The sequence below is a fragment of the Lynx canadensis genome, chromosome D4 (genome assembly GCF_007474595.2).
Source record: "Lynx canadensis isolate LIC74 chromosome D4, mLynCan4.pri.v2, whole genome shotgun sequence".
Lineage (NCBI taxonomy): Eukaryota > Metazoa > Chordata > Mammalia > Carnivora > Felidae > Lynx > Lynx canadensis.
This window is the reverse complement of record NC_044315.2, coordinates 69,601,437-69,628,108: the sequence shown is the minus strand read 5'-3', so window position 1 is coordinate 69,628,108 and position 26,672 is coordinate 69,601,437. Positions and strand designations below refer to the sequence as shown.

Below are 26,672 nucleotides of genomic sequence, written 5' to 3'. Positions count from 1 at the left end.
ACTTTGTGTTTATAATTTCCAAGAGGCTTTTAAAAATTGATACCCCATTTAATACTGTCCCTGTCAAGTTAAAGAGAAAAGTGAGGGCCAGAACTTCATTTCTTTTTTAGGTCTAAGTTTCTAAAATACAATTTACCAGGAGTTCTTATTTCATTTATCATGGTCAACCAAGGACTTACTCCTAACTCCTGTGTTTGATGGTAGATGTAGAGCCCTTGGATTTATAGTTGAGAACAGTGCAAGTGACTTAGAGACAGTGGTGACGTGTCCTCTAGCAGAACCGTGATGAATGGACGTTAGAAGGACAATAAGCTTCCCTGTAGAGAATAGTGTCAAAGGCTTATTATGGAAGCAGGAACTACATGAGTGACCCTTACCAATGATCATCAGCTGAACATTTTATTATAACCAGAGGATCTCTGTTTATTAGGAAAAACCAAGGTTTTAATATTTGCTTGTCCACTTGAGATTCATCCTGCTCACCTTGGCTATAAATGTATTTCAGTGGAATTGAAAGTTTTGACTCTCCTGCCATGTGCTGTCAGCTCTTGTTACCCTCAAGCCCTGCTTGCTACTTGGCTGTAATTCTCTGCTTACTGTTTTTACTGCAGCAGGAATATCAGGGACCACCATACTTTCTTCCGTAGGACAGTGATCGAGCCTGTTGTCAACTTCTATGACTTGAGAAGTCTTTTTCTTCCCACAGCCTCAGCTTTTACTCCTAGTCTTTGCTGTCTGTTTCACAAAGGGATCATGTAAAGAATTAGAGCATGTGTCTGGGATAATTTATATTTATTTCTGGACATCTCTACTTTAGCTATGTCATTTTTATAGTTCTTTTAAAATGTTAGATCCTAGGGGTGTCTGGATGGCTCAGTCAGTTGAGCGTCTGACTCTTTAAAATTTTTTTTTAGTATTTATTTTTGAGAGAGAAAGAGAGAGAGACAGAGCATGGGTTGCGGGGGAAATGCACAGAGAGAGAGGGAGACACAGAATCTGAAGCAGGCTCTAAGCTGTCAGCGTAGAGCCTGATGAGGGGCTCGCACCCACGAACCTCGAGATCATGACCTGAGCTGATGTCAAATGCTTAACTGACTGAGCCACCCAGGTGCCCTGAGCATCTGACTCTTGATTCCAGCTCAGGTCATGCTCCCAGGGTCCCACTCAGTGTGGAGCCTGCTTAAGATTCTCTCCACCCCCTATTCTCTTTCTCCCTCTGCCTCTCTCTCTCTCTCTCTCTCTCTCTCTCTCTCTCTCTCTCCCTAATTAAAAAAAAAAAATACACACACACACACACACACACACATATATAGTGCCCTGGTCAAGAGGGCGCCCCTGCTGAAATCTAGCCCGTCGTTCTCTGGCAAGCCCATGTACCCACCTGCCCTGAAGATGGGGAACCTTGTTATGCTCCTGAAGCTGCCACCTACTTGCAAGCCCTGTGCCCGTGGGACTGTGCCAAACCAGGAAGAGCTTGTAGCTCTAATTCCCTTAGAGGGAGCATGGCATGGATCATATCAGTCTTCTGAAAGCTCTTCAGTGACTTCCTATCTCACAGTAAAGTCCAGTCCTTACTGTGTATGTTCCTCATCACATGGCCACTGGTGACCTTCCTGTTTTTCATGTCAGTCTAGTCACACTGGCCTGCTGGCTGTTCCCTGAACATACTAGAAGTGTTCCCAGCTCATCCCAAATGACTCGCCCTAGATTCCCTCACGGCCTTCTTGACTTCTTCAATTCTTTGTTTTTACATGCCTCCTTTTCGGTGACCTTCTAACACCCTCTATCTCTCTTACCCTTTATTGTCATACATACAATTTATCATCGCTGAAATATCTTAACATTTACTTGTATGTTTTTTATCGTCTGTCTCTCTCATAATGTGAGCCCCATGAAGACAGACTAATTTATCCGTTTCATTCACAGCTGTTTACCCAGCTCCTGGAACATGGGTACAGTACCTGGCACATAGTAGGTGAATGAATAGCCATATATTAGTTACTTGGTATCTCTGAGCCTCGGTTTCTCTAGCTGTATAACGGGAATAATGTGTATTTGGGAAGGATAGCCAGTATTTTGTCTGTGTGTTTCTGAAGATTAATACTAATGTATATCAAGCACCTAAAAGAACATCTCAAGAACGTACCTGCCACGTACTCATAGATGTGTGTATATGTTACTATGACTGCCACTACCAGTAATACTACCCACCTGCCGCTGCCGCTGCTGCTGCTGCCGTTATTACTACTACTATCATCATTACTATTACTACCCCTACTGCTACTGATACCAGTGCTGCTACTGCCACCATTACCACTACCCCTGTGACTGTTGTTGCTGCCACGACTACTCCCCCATCTCTTGTACCTACAGTGCACAGTCCACTCTTTGTAGTCTGTGCAGATAACTCTTTGAATTCTGTGATGGAAGCAACTTCGTTGACCCAGTTTTCCTGAAATAAAGGTCACTGCTCCCTGAATAAATGCTTGTGTAGAATCGTGCATCCTATTTATTTGTGGATCAGCTTATAAGAAACAGTGAGTTTTGTTCTATGGGTCTCCACATTGGCCAACATGGAGCTTACGTGTGGAAATCATTTCATAGTTGTTTGTTGAGTTGAACAGCACAGACTTAAGTTTGGTCTCCAGCATGATTCTAAGAACTAAGAGTTTGAAATGCACACCTGTGTCTGTTGTGTTTCATTAGATAATTTCTGCTGCTGAAACATTGACATTGCATCCATCTAGTAAAATTGCTAAAGAAAACCTAGATGTCTTTTGTGAAGCTTGGGAATCCCAGATTAGTGACATATCAACACTGCTAAGAGAAATCAATGATGTTTTCGAAGGAAGACGAGGTGAGAAACTATCCACATATTTAAACACATTATTGTTGTAATTAATTCTATTAGTTTTTTAATGTCAAACCTCAGTTACAAGATGAATTATCTTGTTATCACCCAATGGGTTATTTTTATAGTAACATATCTTCCACAGAAAAATTGGGACGGTGTTGTCTGTCCTTTATTATAGCATCTAAGCAGTATAATTTATTGTACAACAGTGTTGTAGATTTCATTGAAATGTTAATATTCTAGTTTTCTGATTGAAATCCAGTCATTTTATATTTTATCTAAATTGTTTTTTAGTTTTAGTATAAAAGCTCTTCTGTAATACAATTATTCTCTGATTTAATTCTACTAACTTCATAATGAAATGAATGTAGTTATTTGATTTTTGAATTGCTTTCCTTCCACTTGGATGGAATCTCTTTCTCTGATGACTGCATAATCTTGGAATATTTCCTGTGGTGGGTAAGTTCATTGGTATTTCTACAACATGTAGAATAGCACTGCACAATGTATAGGAAGGCATCCTCTTTATTTTAATATCAACTGGGAGTTTTGTTTCTTTCCCATTGTATGGTGTATCCTCTTATGTTTATGTCTTGTCATGTACTTTTTTCCCTTTGAATGGCTTCTGTTAGTGTCAAGCATGCTTGTTTTTTTTTTTAAATAAAATGTCATTTAAGTCACAGTAATATCAAATTACATACTTATTTTTATTGAATTGCACATTTAAACATTTCATATTTAAAAAAATATGTATTTAGGATAATTGCTGATTTGTTTTTAAAAATCAGGAAATGATAGACTTTGTAAATACAGTGTAATTTGTAAAATATAATAAATGTTTGCCATGCTTCTACATTTAAAGATTTCTGTGATAGTCTAAATGGCTTATCATTTTGATGCTTTTATAAAGCATTAATAGGCACATGGATTTTTATGTGAGGCAAGTTTCATATATTAACAGGTAACGTGATATAATTGATCCACATTTAAAGAGGAATGATAATTTAGGCATAGGACTTGTTTAGGAAACGAAGAAAAGTGGCTTCCCTGCCCTTCTCAGCACTAGCATCCACTACAGATAGACCAGAGTTGAAACAGGAAAATCCTACATTTATTTTTGGACTACATAGTCAATTATGGTTTCTTTTCCTTTTAAGCTGGATGTTATGTAAACAGTTTCTTCTTTAGATGTGGGTAACCTGTCCTTGGAAAACCTTAACTTCCTTAGGGCTGAACAGAAATTCTTCTTTAGGTGGGAAATTCTGTTGCCTTTAATCAATACTCCATCCATTGTTTACTGGTAAAGTATCTTGTTGTTCAGAAGGATCCTTATGTGGAATTAATTGAGATAGAGTTGGTTGATTTCTTGTATTGCCTTTCTTTGTCCTGACTTTTATCACTAAGCTCATAAGAATAGCTTTTCTGACAAAGAAGTCCAATTCTGGGTTAGCCATTATTGGCTGGACTGAGTTCAGCGTCACAGTGTTGTTTTTCCTGTGCTGTATGGTTATTATGACAAGCCTGCCTGTTACCTTGCACCTGTCCACTGCTTCCCTAAAAGGACAGAGTGTATTCTTCAGATCCTCATTTCTCTCTGCTACTGTTGTAACTCACGTTACAGCTATTATTGAAAAGCCTTTGCCGTATTCTAGCTACCTTTGTTCTGCTCTGAATATCTTGACTCTCATTACTAGAAAAATTATCAGATATGTTGCAAGTATCGTTTCACCAACCAATTAAGTAGCACACAACATGGTAAGCAATGAGAAGAGACTTTAGTGTTCTCATACTTGAAGTCAGTCTCGGAGCTAGGTCATTGTCCCCCTTACCGTGAGACACTCAAATTGCACAATAGGGCCTCCTGGGATTGTTTTAAGAACTCAAAAATCAATACTTGCCTTACTGCCTTTCTGTCTTCATCCATTTCTGCCTTCTTACCCAAACCTCCTGGGAAGCCATGGTCTTCTTTTTGGAAGGGACCCAATCAGGAAGATTCTACTTTCCCTTAGTGCTGAATATGTAATTACAGCATTTAGAATTTGAGCTTATTCTAGGTACCTAAATGTGAAAAGGAGACTTCTCTCATAGTCTGTAGACTCTACCTCTCCTTTAAGGAAGCTGAATTTCTCTTGTTCTGTTTGAACCATCTTAGAATTAATATGACTGGGCTTCAGGTTATAGGGATGCACCTAGCAGCCCTGTTCCATAGCTCTGCACTTACCATGTCACTTGGCAGATTGGATACATAAGGTGCTGTTCACTGAAATAGGGAGCATAGAAGGGGGAACAATATGAGCTTGTTTGGGGGACATGGAGTTCGAATCAAGGCAGTGGTCCATCAGACAAGAGATAATGAGATGATAATAGAAATGGAGATAGATAAGAGGACTGATTTAAGAAAAACTTTATAAGTAATATTGGTAGGATTTGGTGATTAATTGAATGCAGAGACGAGGGAAAGTTTGAGGATGACAACTGGGTTTGGATTAGAATACCCCAGTCCTACTCCTGTGGTTACCTAATAATCGCCTTTCCTTCAGTACTTAGCCATTCATTTTAAGTGGGTCTGGGGACGTGGTCATTCTGGTCATGCCATGTAGAACTCCTTCCAGAATCAAAAGAGCTAATTGTAGGAACTTCTAATAGGGAATAACATAGCCCATCTCTAGTGAAATAATGAGGCTTTTCTGTCCTTGGGATATTAGCTTTAGTTTGTAGAGATGCAGAAAAGTTCTGGGTATTGAAAATGAGAGCAGCATTTCTCAATTAGGTTTTCAAAAGAAATCATTTTGGTACTCCCATAAGATGAGAGGGGCTTTTGAGCTGAATTGTGAACTTCGTTTATCTGGAGGTGAAGTGAGAAGTAAAGATGGTACAGCTGTCGTGTTGATTTAGGGAGTATTAAACTTACAATACCCCTGTGAAAACAGTTCTTTGAAAACCATTTTATAAATCAAATATCAAGTATGTTTTCCCCATAAACATTCCTGTTTTTCCAGTGACTTCTAATGTTTGCATTCAGAAGATAAAAATTGTTTTGTCTAATGTTTTCATCAGAGATACAAATTGCTTATGCCACTTCTTTAATTTGATGTAATAGCTAAACATAACTGAGTCAATACATTTGCTCTGCTTAGAATCAATGGCAATAATTAGACTTGTATGGAAAAAACAACTATAAAGTTAATATAAAATGATTCAGATTAATGATTTTTGGTATCTTTATTAACTTTTTTCTTGTTTTTTGTTTTGTTTTGTTTTGTATTATTATCAACTTAACTTGGCTTATATTGGAACTGGGGGAATGAGGGACAACCTTACCTGAATAGCATTATGGGGAAAAACTATTTGAAGAATGGTCAGTTTTGCAATTTTCCTCAAATATGCAAACCATTCTTAGTCCAACTGAATGATGGAAATAGGGAGCAAAACAAAGTACCTATAAGACACCCTCAGGGACTGGAAGTGCCAGTTAATTAATTGGTGAATAGCAAACCAGATTATATAAAGGCTCTTTGTTTCTTTGCATTTATTTCTCCGTGCCTTCTGGTTTCTTTAACTCTGTTGATTCTTGGAGAGATAAGAGATTAATATAGTTCGCTTTTTTTTCCTCTTGGAGAGTAAAGGTGAACATTTCAGGGATATGGGCACTATGGAGGAGCATAAGAGTAGATAATAATACAAGACTGCTCACACCTAAGCTAATTATGTTAAGTAATGATTATGCTTATTTCTGTAGCTTATTAAGACCACTTTTTTAGGGATATTATGGACAGGATTTGGACTTTGAATTAAGATAAATGGTGAATTTTGAGGTTCTAAATGACTTAAAGTCTTCTATTCACACCTAGTTCAGGCACTTTTTATATCAGGGCTGGGAGAAAAGGCATGGAATAATGTCTTCTTTAAGTTTTATTTCTCTCTCTCAATTCTGAGAACAGAACACCATTAATAAAATTCCCTTACAATTCTGATATTACAAACAAATTATTTGAATCATAAAACATATCCTAAGTACCAATGGCTGACCCATAATGACAGTTCATTTTCTAGATCAGCACTGTTCAATAGAAATATAACATGAGCCACATATGTAATTTAAAATTTTATAGGAGGCACATGAAAATTTTCAAAAGAATCAGGTGACATTCATTTTAATATTTTTTATTTAATCCAATGTATCCAAAATACTGTTTCAGTTTATAATCAGTACTTAAAAAGTATTAATGAGGTCTTTTACATTTTCTCCCATTATATTAAGTCTTCAGAATCCAATATGTATTTTATTCAGCTTTTAAAATATTTTTGAGAGAGCGAGAGTGTGCATGAGAGTGGGGGAGGGGTGGAGAGAGAGGGAGACAGAGGATCCAGTGCAGAGCCTGATGCAGGGCTTGAACTCACACACCGTGCGATCATGTCCCGAGCCGAAGTCAGACACTTAACCGACTGAGCCACCCAGATGCCCCTTCAATATGTATTTTATACTTTAAAAGCACATCTCCATTGAGACTGGTCATATTTCAGTTGCTCACTAGTCACATGGCTAGTGGATTCCATATTCAACAGCACAGTTCCAGATGAAGATGTAAATATGTTATGAGCAGGCTCACCTTGTTCATGTAATAGTTGTTCTATAAGAAAGTGTGTGACTTAGTACTCTGACATTGCATTTACTTTTATTAGGTGAAACTATATGAAATTGCTATTTTTGTATTTCAAAGTGGTTGAATATCAGCAATTTCACATAGTTCTACCTAATATATTACAGCTGAACAAAACTTCATTCCTTGAAATCAGGAAGTAATTACTGTTCAAATCTTGTAAATTCTTTCCTCAGATATAACAAACTAAGCTTAAAAAAAAAATCTACCATCTATTGCAATCTGACTTTATACATGATCCAGAAGTTTGAAAGAGAAAAGCACAGGGATGAAGCGGGCATTATACATACCTTACTTTCTATAGTTACTGTGCTTCCTGCCATGTGTTAATTCACAGCGAAGAGACTGTTATTTGGTTTATTTCATCTTCCTATCTTATGCACTAGAGTTGCTCTCTGACTAGAAGAATACTTTATGAAGTGAGCTGTAAATGATTTGCTTTGATGCTCGCAGAAAAGCAAGTAAGCACTGATAACTCATACTGAGAAAAGAAGAATCTGGTTTCATTAGAGGCAAGCTACTGTAAAAGATTTCACTGTGAATGAAGCTTGTTGTCAATTTAAGTAATTATCACTGAGATATTTTGCCTTTCTGCCATTACATTGGGGGAGGTAGAGATTGTCCAACCAGGTACCTTAGGGATACAACTGTTGACAATCTTCATGTTCACCAATCAAATTACAATTTTGTTTCTGAGACACATTTAATCAATAGACTAAATTATCAAAACTAATGTACTAGCATTCCTATTTAATATTTTAAAAATTAAATGTGAATAATAGAAAATATGCTAATAGAAAATTTGTTTTAAGTTGTATGTGTTATTTGTAGGAGAGAAGTATGGCTACCTTTCACTTCCAAGGCCAATGGTAAGTAGAAGAGTTTTGTACATTTTGGAATGTTTTATTCAAAATTCAAATTATATATTGAAACTGATGCGTCTGACTGCGTTCCAAAATAGTGTCCACTAGGTGGCCCGCTTGGTTACATGCATTAAGATGGTTTCTGTACCTTTTCAGGCGTTCCCTTTCAGTCTTCATTACACACTCTAATAAAAATAACTTGTAAAAGTAAAAATAAAAATGATGAAAACACAACTAAATTTAAAAGAATGAGACAGGGTGTAAAATTCTAAATAAAATCTAAAGACTTGCAGGGCATTCTTTTTTAAATGCTCTATCAGTTGCGTTTTAGTCTATCAGACTAAGGAGGAAGATGCACATGATGTGACTGTACAAGGAAGGGCCAGAGATCACAGATCATCTGTATTTTCCAGTGAACATAAGAGGCAGCTTGTATTTGCACATGTGTGCAACTTTATGGTTTCTCTGTTTTCATTTTCTGTCCCATTTCTTCTATAGTAAGCAGCATTAGAAAATCTCAAAAGGGCTATGTTAAATGAGCAAGTATAAACCATGAGACAGAAAACAAAAGGGAAAAGTTAAGGCTCTTGAGTGTTCTGCAGTGAAACTCCTGACAGAATAGCTGGTCAGAAGGATCAAGTCATGGTAATAATAAGAGAAACAAAAAATGAGGAGGTACACATATGCCTCAAAAGTATTGGTGATGATCTTTTTCTTTAGCTAAGGGGGTTAGGGTATTTTGTTTTATTCTGTTATAATTTATGCTTTGTGTACATCTACTCAGTGTGTGTGTGTGTGTGTGTGTGTGTGTGTGTGTGTGTGTGTTTATAGTTTAAGTATATGTTAAAAGGAAAAAAAAAAAGGGCTCCCAGCCTCTCCTGCACCTTTCTGTTCACTAGCCCCAGCCATTGTGGCCCAACTAGGGGAGCTCCTACCAGACCTCAGAGTGGGGGAATGGCCAACCTAGGCTGCTGTCTCCTAAGAGCTTCTGCATATATGTTACAAAGAAACATTGCTATTGGTGGTGGTTTCTACTTATGTAAATAGGCATCTGTGGGCTAGCCTGATAACCTAACTACAATATTTTCACCTTAGGGGAACTATATTCTGAGTTCCATATAGCTTACATAGAAAAAATTACCATTTCAAAAATAGTGGCCCAGCAAACATGTTGATTCAAATATGAAGTGCTAAATTCTAAGTATAATCTCCTATAGGACCTGGGGTAAAGGATTAAGAACTGGGATGTCAATGGCACTTGGGGGCCAAAATTAGCCCTCATAGGACAAATTGGTTAAAGGAACTGAACTCCAGAATCATAACAATAGGAGTATATGGAAAACTACATATAGTAGCTAATTTTATGACATCATTTCATAAGAATAACTCCACAGAGGGGCCAGGAATGTTTGGAGATATAATACCTGGACTCTGACAAGGTGCACAGGTCCTTAAGTCCTTCTGGAGCATGATCTGCTTTCCCTGGCCTCGGCTTTCTAACTAACTACCTATTCAAAGCTGAACCCACATGCTAGGAGAGTGTTTGCAATTAGTTTGTTTCAACGTGCTTTAATGTAGCTTAAGTATGTTCTGAAAATGTTCAAATTAAAATTTTATTACAGGTACTTTGTTATGCTTTCTATTACTACTGTATTTCCTCACCATAACTGTACTGTTTTTTAAGATGTCTTAATCTTTTCATTGTCACAGAAGAATAATGCAAACCTGAAATCATTAAAGGCAGACAAGCCTGACTCTGAGGTAAGACCTCTTCCTTTTAACAGTCTTACTTCTAAACTTCCATTTACATTAATAATGACAATATTGTGGTGATGAAAACGTGTATTTTATAGGAGCAAGCCAAGATAGCAAAGCTTGGACTTAAGCTGGGTTTGCTTACCTCTGATGCCAACTGTGAGATCAAGAAATGGGAGGATCAGGAAAATGAGATTGTTCGAAATGGGCGGAACATGTCCAGTATGGCCTATTCTCTATATTTATTTACTAGGTAAATATAGTGATGTTTTGATCCTTTTAAATCAATTTGATAGTATCCGGTGTAAAGAAAAACTCATGTTAAATCATTGACAGGTTAAAGTCAACTTCCAATATATGGTTAAAAAAAGACCATAAGTTCTTATAATTAAGTGAATGCAACAAGAAGGCATTTATTTAATTAGGATTTAGATTTAGAAGATATCCTCTTTCAGGTTTGTGTCCTTTTCATAATTTTGAAATAATTTTGCATTCTGCTTTTTGTCATTCTATGTATCTGTTTCTCCTAGCCAGCATCAATAAGTTTAGAAAACCTGCCTTTTAACTCTTTATGTAAGTGATTGGTACTTGATTAGATAATAGAGATCAAAGAATACAACCATGAGGCCTACCACCTCAATGGGGTGCCAAATCTCCAGGAATCAGTATTCATAGCAGAGTATTTCCCTAACTTCACTGTTACAAGGCTTACCTTCTCTGTCTTGTCCACATTACAAGAGTCTTGATCACATGCCTCATTGAAGTCCATGTTGATCACGTTCCACAATCTTCCACAACAAGCTATACATATGGTATAGTAATTTATGTTGCTAAACATTCATCAGTTATCTGGTCAATAATCTGTTCTAGAATTTTCTCAAAAATGACTTCAAACTTTTCACTAACTTTCTGAAATCTGTCTTTTTTATTTTTAGAAACCTGGAAAATATTTGGGTCTTCTACTCATTTTGATTTTGAAAATATTATCAGCAGTGGGCCACATCTATAAGTTGTTACAGTATTCTGGAATGTAATCCATTTGGTCTGGAGTCTTAAGCTCAATTAAAATAGGATCTCCACTACTCTATGGACATTGGGGTTCAATAAACAGCACCCTTTTCCCCACCCAAGTTCTGAACAAAATGAAAACATAAGCAAAAGAATGGCAGATAGGGGCCAGTAACATTTATATTGATAAAGCTATTATTGGATAATGTCGTTTATGTCCACAAGCAAGTAGCTTTTAAAATGATCTCTAGAATTAAGAAATTGTACTTCATAGGGACAGAATGTGTCTCTGAACACCTGGAAGAGCAGGTGTCTCCTAAAGGCATCTTTACTTCCAAGAGAAAAAGGAGAAAGGAGAGGGCTACATGTCCAACTTATTTTTGCAAAGTCACCAAAAAACTGAAAAGTCCACACACTTCTACAGGATGGAATAAGTGGGAGAGCTGAGAGAAGTGAGGGATGTTGTGCTAGTGAAGATTCCTTTGCATGGAAGGAAGATCAGAGTGAGGAAGAAACATTCATTTCCCTGTTGATGAAATCTTCTAGCTTTTCAAGATGGAGTATTCTGGAGGGTGAGGGAGAAATGATAGGAGTTGAGTAATTTTGCCTCTGTTTAGCAGTCATCTGTTAATACTTTACTGTACTTTCCAGCTTTGGTGACCTTTCCTCTTTGGTGGTTTCCTTCTTTTGTTCTTGTTTTTAGCAAGCTTCTCCTGGGATTGAGTCTTCCTAACACAATTATGGCCTTTTTTTCTTAGTTCCTGTCTTTCAAAAATCAGATGAGTCAAGTGTGCAGAAGAAAGTACAATGGAACTCCTTCGTTTGCCCACACCAAATGTGCACAGATTAGCAGAGATAACAAAGATCTTGACATTTGGCTGCAATCATGCTAGTTTCCTCATGGTGATAAAAATCAGCAGATCTTTAAACAAAATCTTTTTTTTTTTTTGATCAGTGAAAACTAGAGAAATATCTTTACTAAGTGAATGTAGTTTGACACATAAAATCATCCTAAACAGAGAATTCATCAGAATTTTTTTAAAGGTTTTATGTATGTATGTATGTTTTGAGAGAGAGAGAAAACATGCTTGTAAGCTAGGGAGGGACAGAGGGAGAGAGAGGGAGAAAATTTTAGGCAGGCTGCACGCTCAGCACAGGGCCAGATGTGGAGCTCAGTCTTGCGACCATGAGATTATGACCTGAGCCAAAATTAAAAGAGTCGGATGCTCAACCGACTGAGCCACTCAGGTGGCTCCTTTGTTAAGTTTTTAACTGTCTCTTTTAGTTCTTGTTTCTTGTTTCAGGATATTTCAGGATGATATGATCAGCATTTTTTGTTTCAGAGTCAGGATAGTGTATGACATGCATCCCATAGAGAGAGGGAAGCATGAGTGGCTGCATTATGAGGGGTGGGGATCACTAAAGCTCTGTGGAATGGGACTTGTTACTAGATGTAGTGATTGCACAGGAATGCTGAGTTCAGGGAAAAAATGGGTTTTCCATAATGGGTGACACCTGGTGCCATTTGACACATCTTGGTGATTTATCTGTGGTCAAATCTCATACTGGCTTTACTTTCTGCCCACACACTCAGTGTATCTGTTTTTCCCCAACAAATTTTGGTTTTGTTTTGTTTTCCCTTAATACCTGTGGTTTACTGACCTCTTGTAGTTGTTTGTTTCTGAGACTCACCTGTTAGCCTTCACAGGATCCAGTTTTATAGTTTTCCTGGGTAGTTTTATAGCTTTTCCTCAGGCTATTGTTATCTTAACAATTTACAGAATTTCTTAGTAATTTATAGATGATTATTCATATTTCTTGATGATTTTAAAGGTTTTATTTTTAAGTAATCTCTACACTCAATATGGGGCTCAAATTTACAATCCCAAGATCGAGAGTTGCATACTCTACCAACTCAGCCAGCCAGGCACCCCTCTTTCTTGATAATTTATATATTTAAGATTTTTTGGTACCTTATAGTTTAAAAAAATTTCAAACTTACAAGTGCCTTATAGGTTTTTAAGTGGTTTCTGCTTCATAATTTCATTTGATCAGCACAACAATTTATCAGAGAACAGGAATAATTTGTTCACCATCTTACAGATGTTAAGGGTAGAATTGGTTAATGGATTTCTTGTGATTCATGCCAGTCTACTGCTCTTCTTAATGCATTCTGTTGTTCACTTTGCTGTGATTTGCTTTTCATTTGTAGAGGTCTTGTTTCTTGGTAGTTTTCAATCTGATGTTCCCTATTCTGATGAGAGTGGTAGCACAAATATTATTATGACTATTTTATATACTCAGCATTGAAACTTAAATGACATGCCTTATCAAAGTTTTAGAATTAAAAATGAGATTTTTTTGAGTTTTGGTCTGATCCTCTTTCCATTATGTAACAAAGGCCTTTTGGTTAAGACATGTTGTCATATCTCACGTATTTAATTTATGAAGCAAAATGAAAAAGGTTAAAAAGCAAAAATAAAATTTAAATATTACTTGTCAGTGTTAAGTTCCTTTACATTATAAAATTAACATATATGAAGTTCACTGAAAAATTTTAAAGTGCCCTAAGAAGTAATAGTTAAATATTAAAGTTGTTTAAGAATAAAGTCACAGTATTATTAGTCTGTTCAATATTCTTCTTCAAAATTTAGGATCTATTAATACTCAAAATGCTCTAAAAGTTTTATATTATACAACCAAATTTCAGGCAGTAACTTTTTCTTAGACCTCCTTGATAATTCATTTTATTTCAGAGGAGAGGGGCCACTGAAAACTTCCCAGGATTTAATTCATCAACTAGAGGTATGTTTTATTTCCATTTTATGCTACTAATTTAATTCTGGGCCAAAAGTGGGTAATAACTGGGTTTTCTAAATGATTTACCATGTCACGTTTGTATGCTTACCTGTGCACACACATGTAGAGAAAAGTGAAAAAGTAGAGGGCTCGCAATAGCATTTTGTCGAGCGTTTTTGGTTATCTTGTTGAGTAAAACTCAAATATTATCGGGATATAGCAGAATGGGCTTTGCTGACAGTATGTGCAATAACAGTAATTCTAGGTTTTCCTAAGGAGGTGAAAGTATCTTGTTAGCAGATGCATATCCTGCATGCTTTCCTGAATGGCTTTTTGGCCTCCTCATTAATGGATTGGATGAATGATATTGATTGCATGAGAACAACACATGAGAAAGCATTTGTCATATGCTTGAGACAGAGAGTGCTTGGTACAGTTTTCCTTCTTCCCTTTCACATCCCTGCTGAGTTAAGGCATTCAGGAAGAGACAGACATTCTCGCACCCACCCTTGTGCCTCTGTGTATCTGTGGAAGTCCACATAGGCCCATCTCAAATTCCCCTCCTTCACGTAGAGGCTTTAGATTGGCAAGCGGGTTGCTAGATTACTTTCCCTAACTCTCACATTAGTTTGTTTGCTTTTCTGGAACGAAGGGCGTTCTTGCATTTGAAATGTGCGGTTTCTATCACCTTTGATGGTTTCCTTTGGTATTCCCGTGTGTGCTGCCACCTGAGCCCCGTCAGGAAAGGGATTTCACCTTGGGAGGGTGATCATCATCAGAGTCGGAAGACTCATAGAGAACATTTCTTGTAACATTTCTTGTATGTATTTTTTGTAAAGTCAACTATAAATGAGGTATTCCCCTTAAAACAGTTTTAATAAATTCTGGATTCATTCTGTTCAGTTTGGCTCATATCCATTCGAAGTCCTACCATACCACAAGGGATATTTCACTGCAAAAGATCTACTTGTCACCTTCTTCCTGTGTGAGCTTATTCATTAAACCCATGTCTACTGAATTGACTACTAACTGGTGGACGTGAAGTGTTCATCAAATATTTATTGAACTTGTACTGTGTGTCAGTTCCTGGGGGTAAGTGCTGTTTGGAGAAAAGAGAACAAAACAAAGCCACTGCTGCCCTCGGCCCTGCAGCATACATTCTAGTGGGAGGAGGTAGACAGTAGAGAGTTAAGTACACAATGTCCATATATAAGCATTTAGAGATAAAATTATAAAAGATAAAAAGAGGTGATAGGAGGGTGACAAGAAAAGACCTCTAAGGGGGTAACATTTGAGTAATTAATGAAGTGAGAGAGTGAGCAGGGTGGTTATCTGGGGATAGAATATTTCAGGCAAACAGAGCAAGTGCAAAGGCCCTGAGATGTTGGGGTAGGCTGGAGGGATCTGAAGAACAATAAGGAGGCAAGTGTGGATGCAATGGAATGAGCCAGAAGGAAAGTGGTAAAGTATGGCATCTCTGTAGCCACTGGAAGAACTTTAACTTTTATTTTCCAAGTATGATGGAAAACCCATTGAGGGTTTTGATCCTGAGTGGCAGGATCTGACTTTGGTTTTAAAGGTTTTGGGTTTAACTAACAGGGTAAATGGTATTGCCATTTACTTAGCTAGGGAACACTGAGGGAGAAAACCAGATTTAGAGGTTGGAAATCAAGCATTCTGTTTTTGTTCAAGTAGTATATAAAAGACTGGTGTCAGGATCATTCAAGAATGGAGAGAGAGATTTGAAAGTCATCGGCTTTAAGTTGGTTGTAAAACCACGATACTCCAGGAGACAGACATGGATCTTGCTCCCGAGAGGTTTGTGGGCCGGAAGGGAAGAGATGTAAACAGAAAGTGGTAATGTGGGATAATGAGGAATGCATGGGTAAGTGAGTCATTCTGTTTGGTTAGGATCTAGGTATAAAACTCACTGGTTTCCCTTTTAAAGGATAAGGAAGGGAGTGAAGGATTTTTGACCTTGAGATCAGTTCATCCAATGATAGCAAGGTGCTAAGGCTGTTGGATAAAGGGTTAAGGTTAACCCTGAAAGTATTGCCTTCTCTTTATGTTCTTTATCTAATTCATTACCAAGGCTTGTTACTTTTCTTCACAAACCACCCTTACATTTGCCCTGTTCTCATCTGCTGCCACCTAAAGCTAAGTCTCCCACCCTTTTCTCCTCTGGTGTCTCTTACTCTGAAACATTCTGTTACCATTTAAAAATAATCATCCTAAATATTCCTAATCTTATCTGTCCAACCTTATTTTTCACTGTTCTTTGCCATCATCCTGTTCAACTCATTGAACTATAAAATGCATGGTGAATACTCAAGAACCGATCTGAACCGGTCCTCTCAAATGGCTGCTTAAGGAATGTGTACAGGTGACAAATTTTATCTTGCTTAGCTGGAAGTAGGAAAGTCCTAACCCTTTTGATCTCATGTTCTACAATTCATCACCTTTTTATAGTTGGGGTATTATAAGATGAGCTCCAGATCCTTCTGGGAGCCTGGACATAATTTGTATGGTTAAGTGTCATGTGTCTGTATGGCCCTCCAGAGCAACTGGAGGTTTCCAGGTGTAGAGGAGAGTCTCCAGGGATTGATTCTGCATCAGGTCTGGGAAATCTTCTGAATACAGTTGAACGCTTGTGTTTCCTGGGTAGAAGAAAAACTTCAGGATTTCCATGACAGATATGACAATTAGCCATGAGTATATTTCTTATGAACTATCCATAAGATATACATCTAAGTAGTGATACTTTTTCTTTCCACTAGGTTTTTGCTGAAGAGGGCTTAAAGCTTGCTTCAAACGTGCAAGTTTTCTCAAAACAGGTAATGCAACAGATCTGCCTGCTTGGTGATAGTGGTGATGTGAATACCCACTGTGGGGGTATATTATTAAGGTATAAGGGTATTTAGGGTTTAAAAGATGATGATTTTTATTGAAGTTATTATAACTTCCTGAATTATTTTTCAGCTGAAAGATGATGACAAGCTTATGCTTCTCCTGGAAATAAACAAACTAAGTCCTTTATGCCACCAGCTCCAGACAATAACTAAGACACCTTTGCAAAATCAAGTGTTTCTAAAGGTAAAAGGCAGAGTGGGTTATTCAGGGAGACACTTGAGAAACCTTAACACTTAACCAGGTTTGCTTCTAGCCCATTTTTCAAAGAGTGTTATTACCCACAGAAGGGCAGTTTACTTCCATTTCTCAGGCTTTGATTCTAAGAATCATTTATCATCTGTAGTTATAACAGACTCCGGGGAGCACTAGGTTCACTAAATTAGCTTTTTGGACATAATTAATTCCACAACACTGAGCAGCTACCCTTAAATCCTGATGTCATCACATGTCTAACCAGGGCCAAAATTCCTCAGAGTAGGGGCTCCTGTTGTTTGTCTTGGGGAATTTAAGCCTCTGCCAACAAAGCAGAGTGCCAGAAGTTATAAAGTAGGGGTTTCACTGCCACTATTTGGAGTGTTTTAAAAAGCACCTAAACAACTCGAAATAGAACTGGTTGGTTTTCCATCCACTCTTCCTTGGGGCTCCATGAAATAGGCATGAGTCCTGATGGCAGTCCTGCACTTGTATTCTGGGGCGTCAGGTCAGCTCCTGTGCCCTAATCCTTATGACTTTTAAGATCCTTTAGATTTCCATAATAATGAAATGTTATCAGTTTAAAACTAAATCAGTGACACAGTCTTCTGAAGTACTCCTTCTAGAAGCTGATTTGCTTGGCTGTTGTCATTATAGGTTGATAAGTGTATTACGAAGACAAGATCCATGATGGCTATTTTGGTCCAACTTCTCTCGCTTTGCTATAAACTGCTGAAGAAGGTAAGATAATTTTTCTGTCTGAAAATCACATCTTAAAACTAGTTTCAAGGAAAATGCAAAAGAAATAGTTACTATTTAATTTTGTAATTTTTATTGTAAAAGCAAAGGAGAAACTAATTGCCTTCACTCTTTCCAGCTTCAGATGGAAAACAACAGATGGGTCTCAGTTACCAATAAAGACTCCATGGATGGTAAAACTTGAGAAGCTTTTGGGGGCAGATCTCTGGAACTGCATGTGGCAAAGCTGATATTTTAAAAAAGCAAATGATCCTTTATATTTTCAGAAATTCAACAATTTTATAAAGAAAGCAGTAATGAAATCTTGCTTTATTTTCTGATCTTGAAAGTGATTGTGAAGCTTTTTGACAACTAATAAATGCCATGGTAGTTTCTAGATTCCTAATTGTGGTGTGAATTTAAAATGGCACATTGCCACTAACAACATTCTTGAAAGTCAAACCAAATATCCCAACTGTCTTAATGACAGTTTAATCCAAAGAAGTTACTTTGAATATGTGCTCACCTTTGGCCTAAAATACCTTAATCTCCTCTTTTCTCTTTTTATTTAAGCTTACCATCTAGAACACTAATTTTCAGCAGAAATATAGTCGACTGGGTGAACGCAGGGGTTTCCTTAAGTCTGTGGATTCTTCAATTGCTCTGTGCACCAATTGTGACTGGCCTCTTTGCTGTCCTGTCACAGATCATCCATGCTACGAGCACACATTTGTTCTCTTAACACGCATTTCATAGCACAGGTGTCTCTTGGGCTGCATGTGTCCCTCCCTCATTCCCAAACGCAGGGTCATGGAGCTCACTCCATGGAATCCTATAGGAGCTCACTAGGAGATGGCTCTCACTTCTCCTTCCACCATAGCTGGCCAGTCTGCTTCAATATTAGCTGGGATCCTAAGCCTATCTTACTGGTATAAAAAAATAGTCTTTGAACTGTCCTTTTCTGTGCTGATGGAATGGAAAACATGAGAGTAATGGAACCGAGAGGTTTTAAAATAAATTCTGAATAATCGTTCATTTTGTATATGTGCCTTTGGAATGTTCATTATAAAACAACAAACATCTTACATCTTTTTAATTTTAGGGTTTAAAGCTTTTCTTGTTTTTGTTTGGTGTGGGGTTTTGATTGAAGGATCTGGTTTATATGTTCTGTCCTTACGGTAAACTTCGTTTTGAACTCTTTTGATAGTGCTTATATCCCAGTGCTTTGAAATTCATTTTGAAATCTGATAGGACATGTCAGTTGCCAAATGGTGGTAGTTATATAAGCTTGTCTGATGATCGTTATCTGGGTCATCCATCACAATCAATATTGACAAGATCCTGAAGAACCGCAGTGCTACCAATTAGCTAGTCACTATTTTATCGAAGGAAACTAAACTTACTGTAAGCCTTCAGGAGAAAATGGGATACATTCAGCTTGGTCAGTGCCCCGTATAAAATTATCAAGCATGGTTTTTATGCCCTGAAACCAAAATATTCTTGAAAACTACAAGGGAAGTAATGGGAGAACAGTGTGAGGTAATGTTATATGTAAAATACATATGTGTATATTACATACATACACAGTGTATACACACACACACACACACAATTACTATTTACTGTCTTTAGTATCTTTGTTTTATGGTGTCTTCAGCTACTCAAAATGGGGATCTGCTCATTTGTGCTTAGATTTTCAGCTCACGGCACCACTGATGTAGGTGTTTGTAGAGTTACTACCTATATTGTGTCTGGTGCGTATATTTAGGGGATAGTCATGCTGGCACTCAAGTCAAGAAGTTTTTCTTGTGAGTCAAAAATAACTTGTAGATTTACAGAATACTTTTACGTTCCTGAAGTGAAAATATTCTGCTAAGTTCAGGTGGGGTGAGGAAGGGATGACTCATGACTTCAACAGCATGAGGATCCCAAACCAAAGGAATTTACAAGTAAAAGGCGAAAGATTTATGCGATCTGAAGAGAAACCTGAGCATGCAAAGGAGTTCACAAGTAAGGTGATTTCTTCTGTATTAAATTAAATATTCTGTTTTATTTACAGAGATCTTTAAATGTATACATATTGCAGCGCTGAAGAAAAAATTACAATTTAAGAAGCCCTTTTATTTGAAATTTAGTGTAAATAAAGACACAATCTTAAGCCATTATTCAGTTTTGTTTTTAGTTTAGATGATGTGAAAGTTTTTGTTCCATGCAAAGGCACGTGTGTCTTGGGATTACAGCAACCTCTTGGCCGGCTACCCCGTAGCTAGAGCGTGAGACTGAGCGACTACAACACTGTATCAGCGCACTTCCCCGCTAGGAGAGCCTCTTCCTGATTCCGTTGTTTAGGAAAGCCACAGTGTTCCATTCAATTTGGTTGCAGAGAGGAAGGCCACCCCAGAGGTGTAAGGGGCAGAGGGGGTATAGTCTACACCCTGCCTTTCCCCTACAACCTAGAGGGAGAAGAGCTGGGGCTGAAGGGGCGGCACTAGCATTTCTGGTAGCGTCCGTCAGACAAAGATTCAGTAAAAAGGCCCAATTGTTTTTTTTAACTTCAAACTGAGGGAAAATTGAGGCAAAAACAATGATCATGCCATAACATTTCAAACAGAAGTGTGTCAAATGTAGTATTCACCAACGGGTTACAGGATGATGGGTAAATTGTTTTTACTTTGCTACTTAAAACATAGGTGTCTTGTCCAAATTTTCCTCAAAGTGCTTTGTTTGTTTGTTTTTAATCCAATAAAAAGAAAACCAAAAAAACATCCCTTGCTTGACGATTGTTACGTAAAAGCAAAAGGAGAATTGAGTGAGTACATGGGCAGGACAGAGGACCAAACAGGAACTGAGGCTTGTTATGCAAGACAAAGACAGGAAAGTAGGTTAAGTTTTAAGATGAGACGTGTCTGCGGATGGCTGGGTGTGAAGCATGCTTCACACGTGCTGGGTCTTGAGAGCTCTGATCGCTCAGGCCAGGGAAGTGTGCGCATGCCACGCTGTGTGTTACTCCTTTGCGGTCCTCATGATGTGGCTGTCGTGGCAGTGATGCGCCTCACCACAACTTCTTCATACTGTTTTTGTGTCAGTAACCCATCTGTTATGCTCTTACTTTCTTCAAATTTGGGCAGCACAACTGCAATGTAGCCTTCAGTGGATGGCTAGAAAGGAAATAGAAGATTTAGTACTGTCAGATGTGTAAAATCAGGTAAAAAGTATGTGGATGGGATCATACTTTTTTCTCCCCACTTTACCTTCTCTTGTAGAATAGATGGCTTATGGAGAATGTTTTCATTCACTTCCATCAACCGTCCTCTGACACAGCTATTTAAAAAAAAAAACTGTTTTGAAGAACAACATTACCTCCCTTGTTTCTTCTAAATTGTGGTTAAAAAGTAACTCACCTAGATATGGTGTATTCTTCTCCATCTGAGCAGTAAATCTTACACAGAGGTGCAAGCTCTGTTAGAAACTGTGCCCCCTGATAATAAAAGGGAAGAAGTTATTAAGTAGTGTACGTGTTCACTTTCCTTTGAGAGGCAGCCCTCAGTGTTAGAATGAGGACTCCTGGAACTAGTGTTTTAAATAAAAATGACTTTAGTACAGAAAAAATATTCATTTATTCAAACATTTATGTAAGTGCCTACTATAGGGCAGCTATAATCGTAGGCTCTAGGGGAAAGAGCAGACTAAGACACCTGAGGTAAAGCGTACTTTAAAGATTAAGAATACATTTTATCAACTTTAACAGTATGGAGGTTCCTCACAAAACTAAAAATAGAACTACCCTACGACCCAGCAATTGCACTGCTAGGCATTTATCCAGGGGATACAGGTGTGCTGTTTCGAAGAGACACATGCGGTATCAACACATGTTTCGAAGGGACACATGACTATCAACATTAGCCAAAATATGGAAAGAGCCCAAATGTCCATCGCTGGATGAATGGATAAAGAATATGTGTATATATATATATATATATATATACACACACACACACACACACACACACACACACATACAATGGAGTATTACTCGGCAATCAAAAAGAATGGAATCTCGCCATTTGCAACTACTTGGATGGAACTAGAGGATATTATGCTAAGCGAAATTAGAGAAAGACAAATATCGTATGACTGGAATGAGGAATTTAAGATACAAGACAAATGAACATAAGGGAAGGGAAACAAAAATAATTTAAAAACACAGAAGGGACAAAACATAAGAGACTCTTAAATATGGAGAACAGAGAGTTACTGGAGGGTTTGTGGAAGGGGGGGATGGGCTAAATGGGTAAGGGGCATTAAGGAATCTACCCCTGAAATCATTGTTGCACTATATGCTAACTAACTTGGATGTAAATTAACAAAAGAAAAAAAGAAAAAAAAAACTTAAAAAAAATGTATTTTATCAACTGTAAATGAGAAAGTTACACATGGCCACGTAAAGATTTCAAAAGTGTAAGAAAATCCATCAATAAGCAATAATGTAAAATTCAACATGACAGTATGACAGTAATATTATACAAAGTTACTTTCATTAAGACCTAACTTATTTTTTATATTAGAACTTACTAGATAAAGGAACTTCTTTATTAGGGTTAATTACTAACACTACTTGAAGCAGTTATATTTTTCTAATTAAAAAGAATTCACTTTGAGGAAAGTTTAGAAAAATAAAAACGTTTTAAATAGCAAATAAGAATAGTTTGCCCATTATCCTATAACCCAGAATACTGCGTTTTGACATTCATCTGTTGGAAGGGTAAGGCATGGCTGTTATTTCATGTACTCCACTATATGGGTGTGTCTGGGGGAGGTTCTGACAAATATCTACAAGGAAGCTCATGGGGAACCCCTGCATGCATGTCTCACATGTTGCTCATTTTCCCAGAAATTTTTCCTACAGTGAACATGGGTATTTGAGGTCAAGATGCTATTCTCCATGACCTCTCTACCACTCAAAACATTAGATAGCACACAGACGCTACCACAACTGGCTTTAGTCCTCTACACGTGGGTATTTCATTTCAAAATACTAGTCAGTGTGGCTCCTCACTTTTCCCGAGGAGGGCTGAGGATTTGTCCCTGAGGGTGTGTCCATCACTGGGTCTGTATTAAAAGAGCAGAAATGTTTTGACCCCTTTTGTATCACCTCCCTTGGGAGAATCAAAGATTGGCAGTGCTGAGATTCAATCACATCTTATCTGTAGTGGGTTCCACATTTAGGTACTTCTCTATTCTTCAACAGTAACAATAGTGTTACTATTTTGGACAAAGATTTATCATAGGAACCTCACAAGCACTAGCTGTTATACTTGTAATTTGCAGACTTTATTTTTTAAGAAAGGTTCGTGCTTTTCTAAGTCCATGTGCTTCGTGAGCAAGGAAAAATTAATACTTGTAAGGTATGTTATTAGGGAATTTCAGGCCTACAAAGGAGAGTATAGACAGGGTCTCCTAGAACGATGAGGGTAATTAGCAGAAACTCTTAGTATCAAGTCAGAAAATGAAGGAGCTAAATCATCCACTGAAATTTTCCTATCCTGTAGCTATGTCAGGGTACTTCAGTATGTTACTGAATTGTCCTTGGTGTGATGCTCTCTTTTAATAAAATGTGTCCACCCTGCCTAGAGTTGTAGAGGGTAGAGAGAACATTACAACTGAGCACTGTGTGGTGCTACAAGGTGCTAAGGTGACTGGATCTGTATCAAATTGGCAAAGATGAAAGAATGGAAAATGGTGAGCAAATACTGTTATTTTTTTTTTCAGACTTTTTTCCCCACTATCTCAGGATATTTTTAAATTTATATTTGAAAATACATGTTAAAGAAGAGTTGGTCACCTAAGTTTTAGACAACTCAAGATGCTGGCTTCATAAAACTAGAAGAGACAAAAATATCTTGTTATATTGGTATTAAAGTTGTCCTTTCAAAGGTCCGCCTTCTCCATCCTCCACCCTGGGAGTGACAGGAATGGTGGCACAAAACCAAAAATATGACAAATCCTTTTCCTCCTGAAATACCTCATTTTTTGGTCTAAGAATTTCTTTAAGGTTAAGGTATTCTTAAAATTAGCACATCAAACTGTCAGGGAAGTATGCTGAGCACATATCCCTGGATTCTAAGACTGACTGGATCTGTCACTACTATGACTACTATGAGATTTAAGTGGACAATTACAGGAACGTACCCGCTTAAATTTCCCAGAGACCTTGTTCTGAAGTCTACTACAGTTGGTGCTGATTTGATAGGAAATGCTTTTGATTGTTTTTCCACTTTGAAGAACTGGATGAGATTCTGCCAATGTGATGACACATATTCTGTAAGGAGCAAAAATGTGGTGCTGTGTTATCGTTTGGAAGAATTCTTCCTCATACGACACAGTACTCCTACTCACGCTATTGTTTTCCCCCATTTTCCTCTGGCTACTGCTGGAACTTAACTAAGACGGGAAGGCAATAATAAAAGAGGAGAAGTGAGGGGGCGCCTGGCTGGCTCAGTCAGTTAAACGTCCAACTTCGGCTTAGGTCATGATCTCATGGTTCGTGGGTTCGAGCCCCGCATTGGGCTCTGTGCTGACAGCTCAGAGCTTGGAGCCTGTTTTAGATTCTGTGTCTCCCTCTCTCTCTCTGCCCCTCCCCCACTCACGTTCTGTCTCCCTCTGTCTCAAAAATAAATAAATATTAAAAAAAATTTTTTTAAAAAGGCGGCGGGGGGGGGGGGATAAGTGAGACTGAATTTCCTTCCCAGAAAAAAGAAGAGCATTAGAAGTCATTAGGTAGCACTGAGGTTGATGAGAAGGAAGGCATGCCCTCTCCATGAGGGTCCTCCATTTGGATGTTTGGTTAATCAAGTTTGTTTGGAGTAGACACTGAAAGGCTCAATCTTGTCAGCCCAACTCTTATAATAAATGCCATTTCAATATAGTGTTAGATAATCATTTAATGACCATTTGTTCAATCCAAGACCATACCAGGCTACAATACCAGAAACTTTTTTTTATAATTTAAAATTTCCAATTTGCTTACCGGTTGGAGTGCTGTAGTATACAGTGGTCCTCACAGGGTTTGCCTTTGACATCTAGAAGAATGAATGACTCTGTTGATTGGTGGGTTGGCATTTACTCCCACTGTGTGGTACTTTCTTTGGTTTGTACAGGTAATTCTGAAGATTGAACACATACTGATCCTTGGTATCCCTTTATTACCCAAAAAGATATACATAAAGGCTTCCTGTAAAGTACTTAAAGGGCCCTGGCCCAGAAAGAATCATTCATTCAATATTAAAGTGATTGTGATGGAAACCAATTTGACAATAAATTTCATATATTGAAAAAAAAATATTAAAGTGTTTGCTAACTCTTTGCTCCATTTTGCTCCATCCTCACTTGAAAATGAGTACACTCAGGGATGCCTGAGTGACTTAGTTGGTTAAGCATCAGACTTTGGCTCAACTCATGATATCACGGTCTGTGGGTTTGAGCCCTACATGTCCTCTGTGCTGACAGCTCAGAGCCTGGAGCCTGCTTCGGATTGTGTCTCCCTCCCTCTCTGGCCCTCCCCCACTCATTCTCTCTCACTCACTCAAAAATAAACATTTATATATAGATAGATAGATGGATATTTAAAATGAGTACACTCATTATTTCTATTAGAAAAAGTGCCATTAGCAATGCATTCTTTATATAATACAGTAGTATTGTTTTGTTAGTCAATTTTAGAGTGACCAACTCTTTCTGATTTACCCAAGACGGTCTTGATGTTAGCTCTGAAAGTCTCAGATTCTGGGAAACACCTCAGTTTGGCTACAAAATTATATACCACAATATTTAAAAAATGAGTACACCGGGGCGCCTGGGTGGCGCAGTCGGTTAAGCGTCCGACTTCAGCCAGGTCACGATCTCGCGGTCCGTGAGTTCGAGCCCCGCGTCAGGCTCTGGGCTGATGGCTCAGAGCCTGGAGCCTGTTTCAGATTCTGTGTCTCCCTCTCTCTGCCCCTCCCCCGTTCGTGCTCTGTCTCTCTCTGTCCCAAAAATAAATAAACATTGAAAAAAAAATTAAAAAAAAAAAAAAATGAGTACACCTATTATCCCTGAATGAAAGGGAGCAAGTAGGGCCTAGAGAAGAGTCCTCAACGATGCTCCCACCACTGATATGTACTGCGTACACAAAGCAGTACAACACGATACCGACTTCCAACTGACACGCGTATGGTACTGGCAACTTTTAGTACAACTGTTAGATTCTGCTTTCCAAATGCCTCTATTCGAACCCACCTCTTCTCTCCATCCCTGCCTCTATTATAGTTTTCGACCTCATTTAAATCATTGTGTGTATGGTCACTGCTATAGGATTGAGCCCCTCGAAGCTTTTCAGGCCCTCACGGCGAATGCAATCCAGCCCCTCCCTTCCTTGGTGGGGATCTCACCTTAGACTAGTATCTTATCGCAAGCGACCCACCCTTGAACTCGCACTACATCGCCAGCCCCAGAGTGCGCCCGGCTGTATTTCAGGCCCCTGAGTCTGCAATTGCCATTCCTTCCGTCTAGAAGGGAACAGAGAGTTCCAGTTTCTCCAGACGTGGTGAGGAAGCACCGGGGCGCGCGCCCGTGGCTTATGATCTGTCACCACCGTCCCTACAACATCAGGCCAATGCGGCCGAACAGAGACCTACATCATTCCCCTCTTACCGGCTTTGTACCAACGAGTGAAGTAACGATCCACGAGCGAAGGCACTGCGGGTCCCTCTGCCCCGGGCTCGGTAGCCATGGCGACCACGGTCGCCACTACCCCCGCCTTCCGGGACCCGAGCACTTCCTCTTTGTACGCCCGAAGCGAGGACGTACTTCCGGCGCGCGGGCCACGGCGTGCGCACGCGTGCTGCTCTCCTGGCC

At 38.4% G+C, this 26,672-nt stretch overlaps 2 protein-coding genes across 3 annotated transcripts in view; one reads left to right on the top strand and one right to left on the bottom strand.

Annotated features, from left to right (window-relative positions):
* Positions 1–18,813, top strand: part of CTNNAL1 (catenin alpha like 1) — a 64,667-nt gene extending 45,854 nt beyond the window's left edge. The window contains exons 11-19 of the mRNA XM_030293364.1: positions 2,707–2,857; positions 8,347–8,384; positions 10,089–10,139; positions 10,232–10,386; positions 13,898–13,946; positions 16,718–16,774; positions 16,920–17,033; positions 17,700–17,783; positions 17,920–18,813. Coding sequence (XP_030149224.1) covers positions 2,707–2,857; positions 8,347–8,384; positions 10,089–10,139; positions 10,232–10,386; positions 13,898–13,946; positions 16,718–16,774; positions 16,920–17,033; positions 17,700–17,783; positions 17,920–17,985 — 765 coding nt within the window. The 3' untranslated portion in view covers positions 17,986–18,813. The remainder of the gene's footprint in view (positions 1–2,706; positions 2,858–8,346; positions 8,385–10,088; positions 10,140–10,231; positions 10,387–13,897; positions 13,947–16,717; positions 16,775–16,919; positions 17,034–17,699; positions 17,784–17,919) is intronic.
* A 1,067-nt stretch (positions 18,814–19,880) lies between these two features.
* Positions 19,881–26,587, bottom strand: ABITRAM (actin binding transcription modulator). 2 transcript variants are annotated; one of them, XM_030293365.1, is made up of 6 exons: positions 26,469–26,587; positions 24,808–24,859; positions 23,970–24,099; positions 21,182–21,258; positions 21,032–21,101; positions 19,881–20,938 (listed from the first exon to the last, which is right to left on the bottom strand). In XM_030293365.1, exons 1-6 carry the CDS (start codon positions 26,545–26,547, stop codon positions 20,801–20,803), a joined length of 546 nt encoding a protein of 181 aa, XP_030149225.1. In that variant the 5' UTR covers positions 26,548–26,587; the 3' UTR covers positions 19,881–20,800. The 2 variants fall into 2 exon arrangements, with proteins under 2 accessions (XP_030149225.1, XP_030149226.1); XM_030293366.1 differs by having other exon boundaries at positions 24,808–24,943; positions 26,469–26,557.
* Positions 26,588–26,672: the final 85 nt, after the last annotated feature.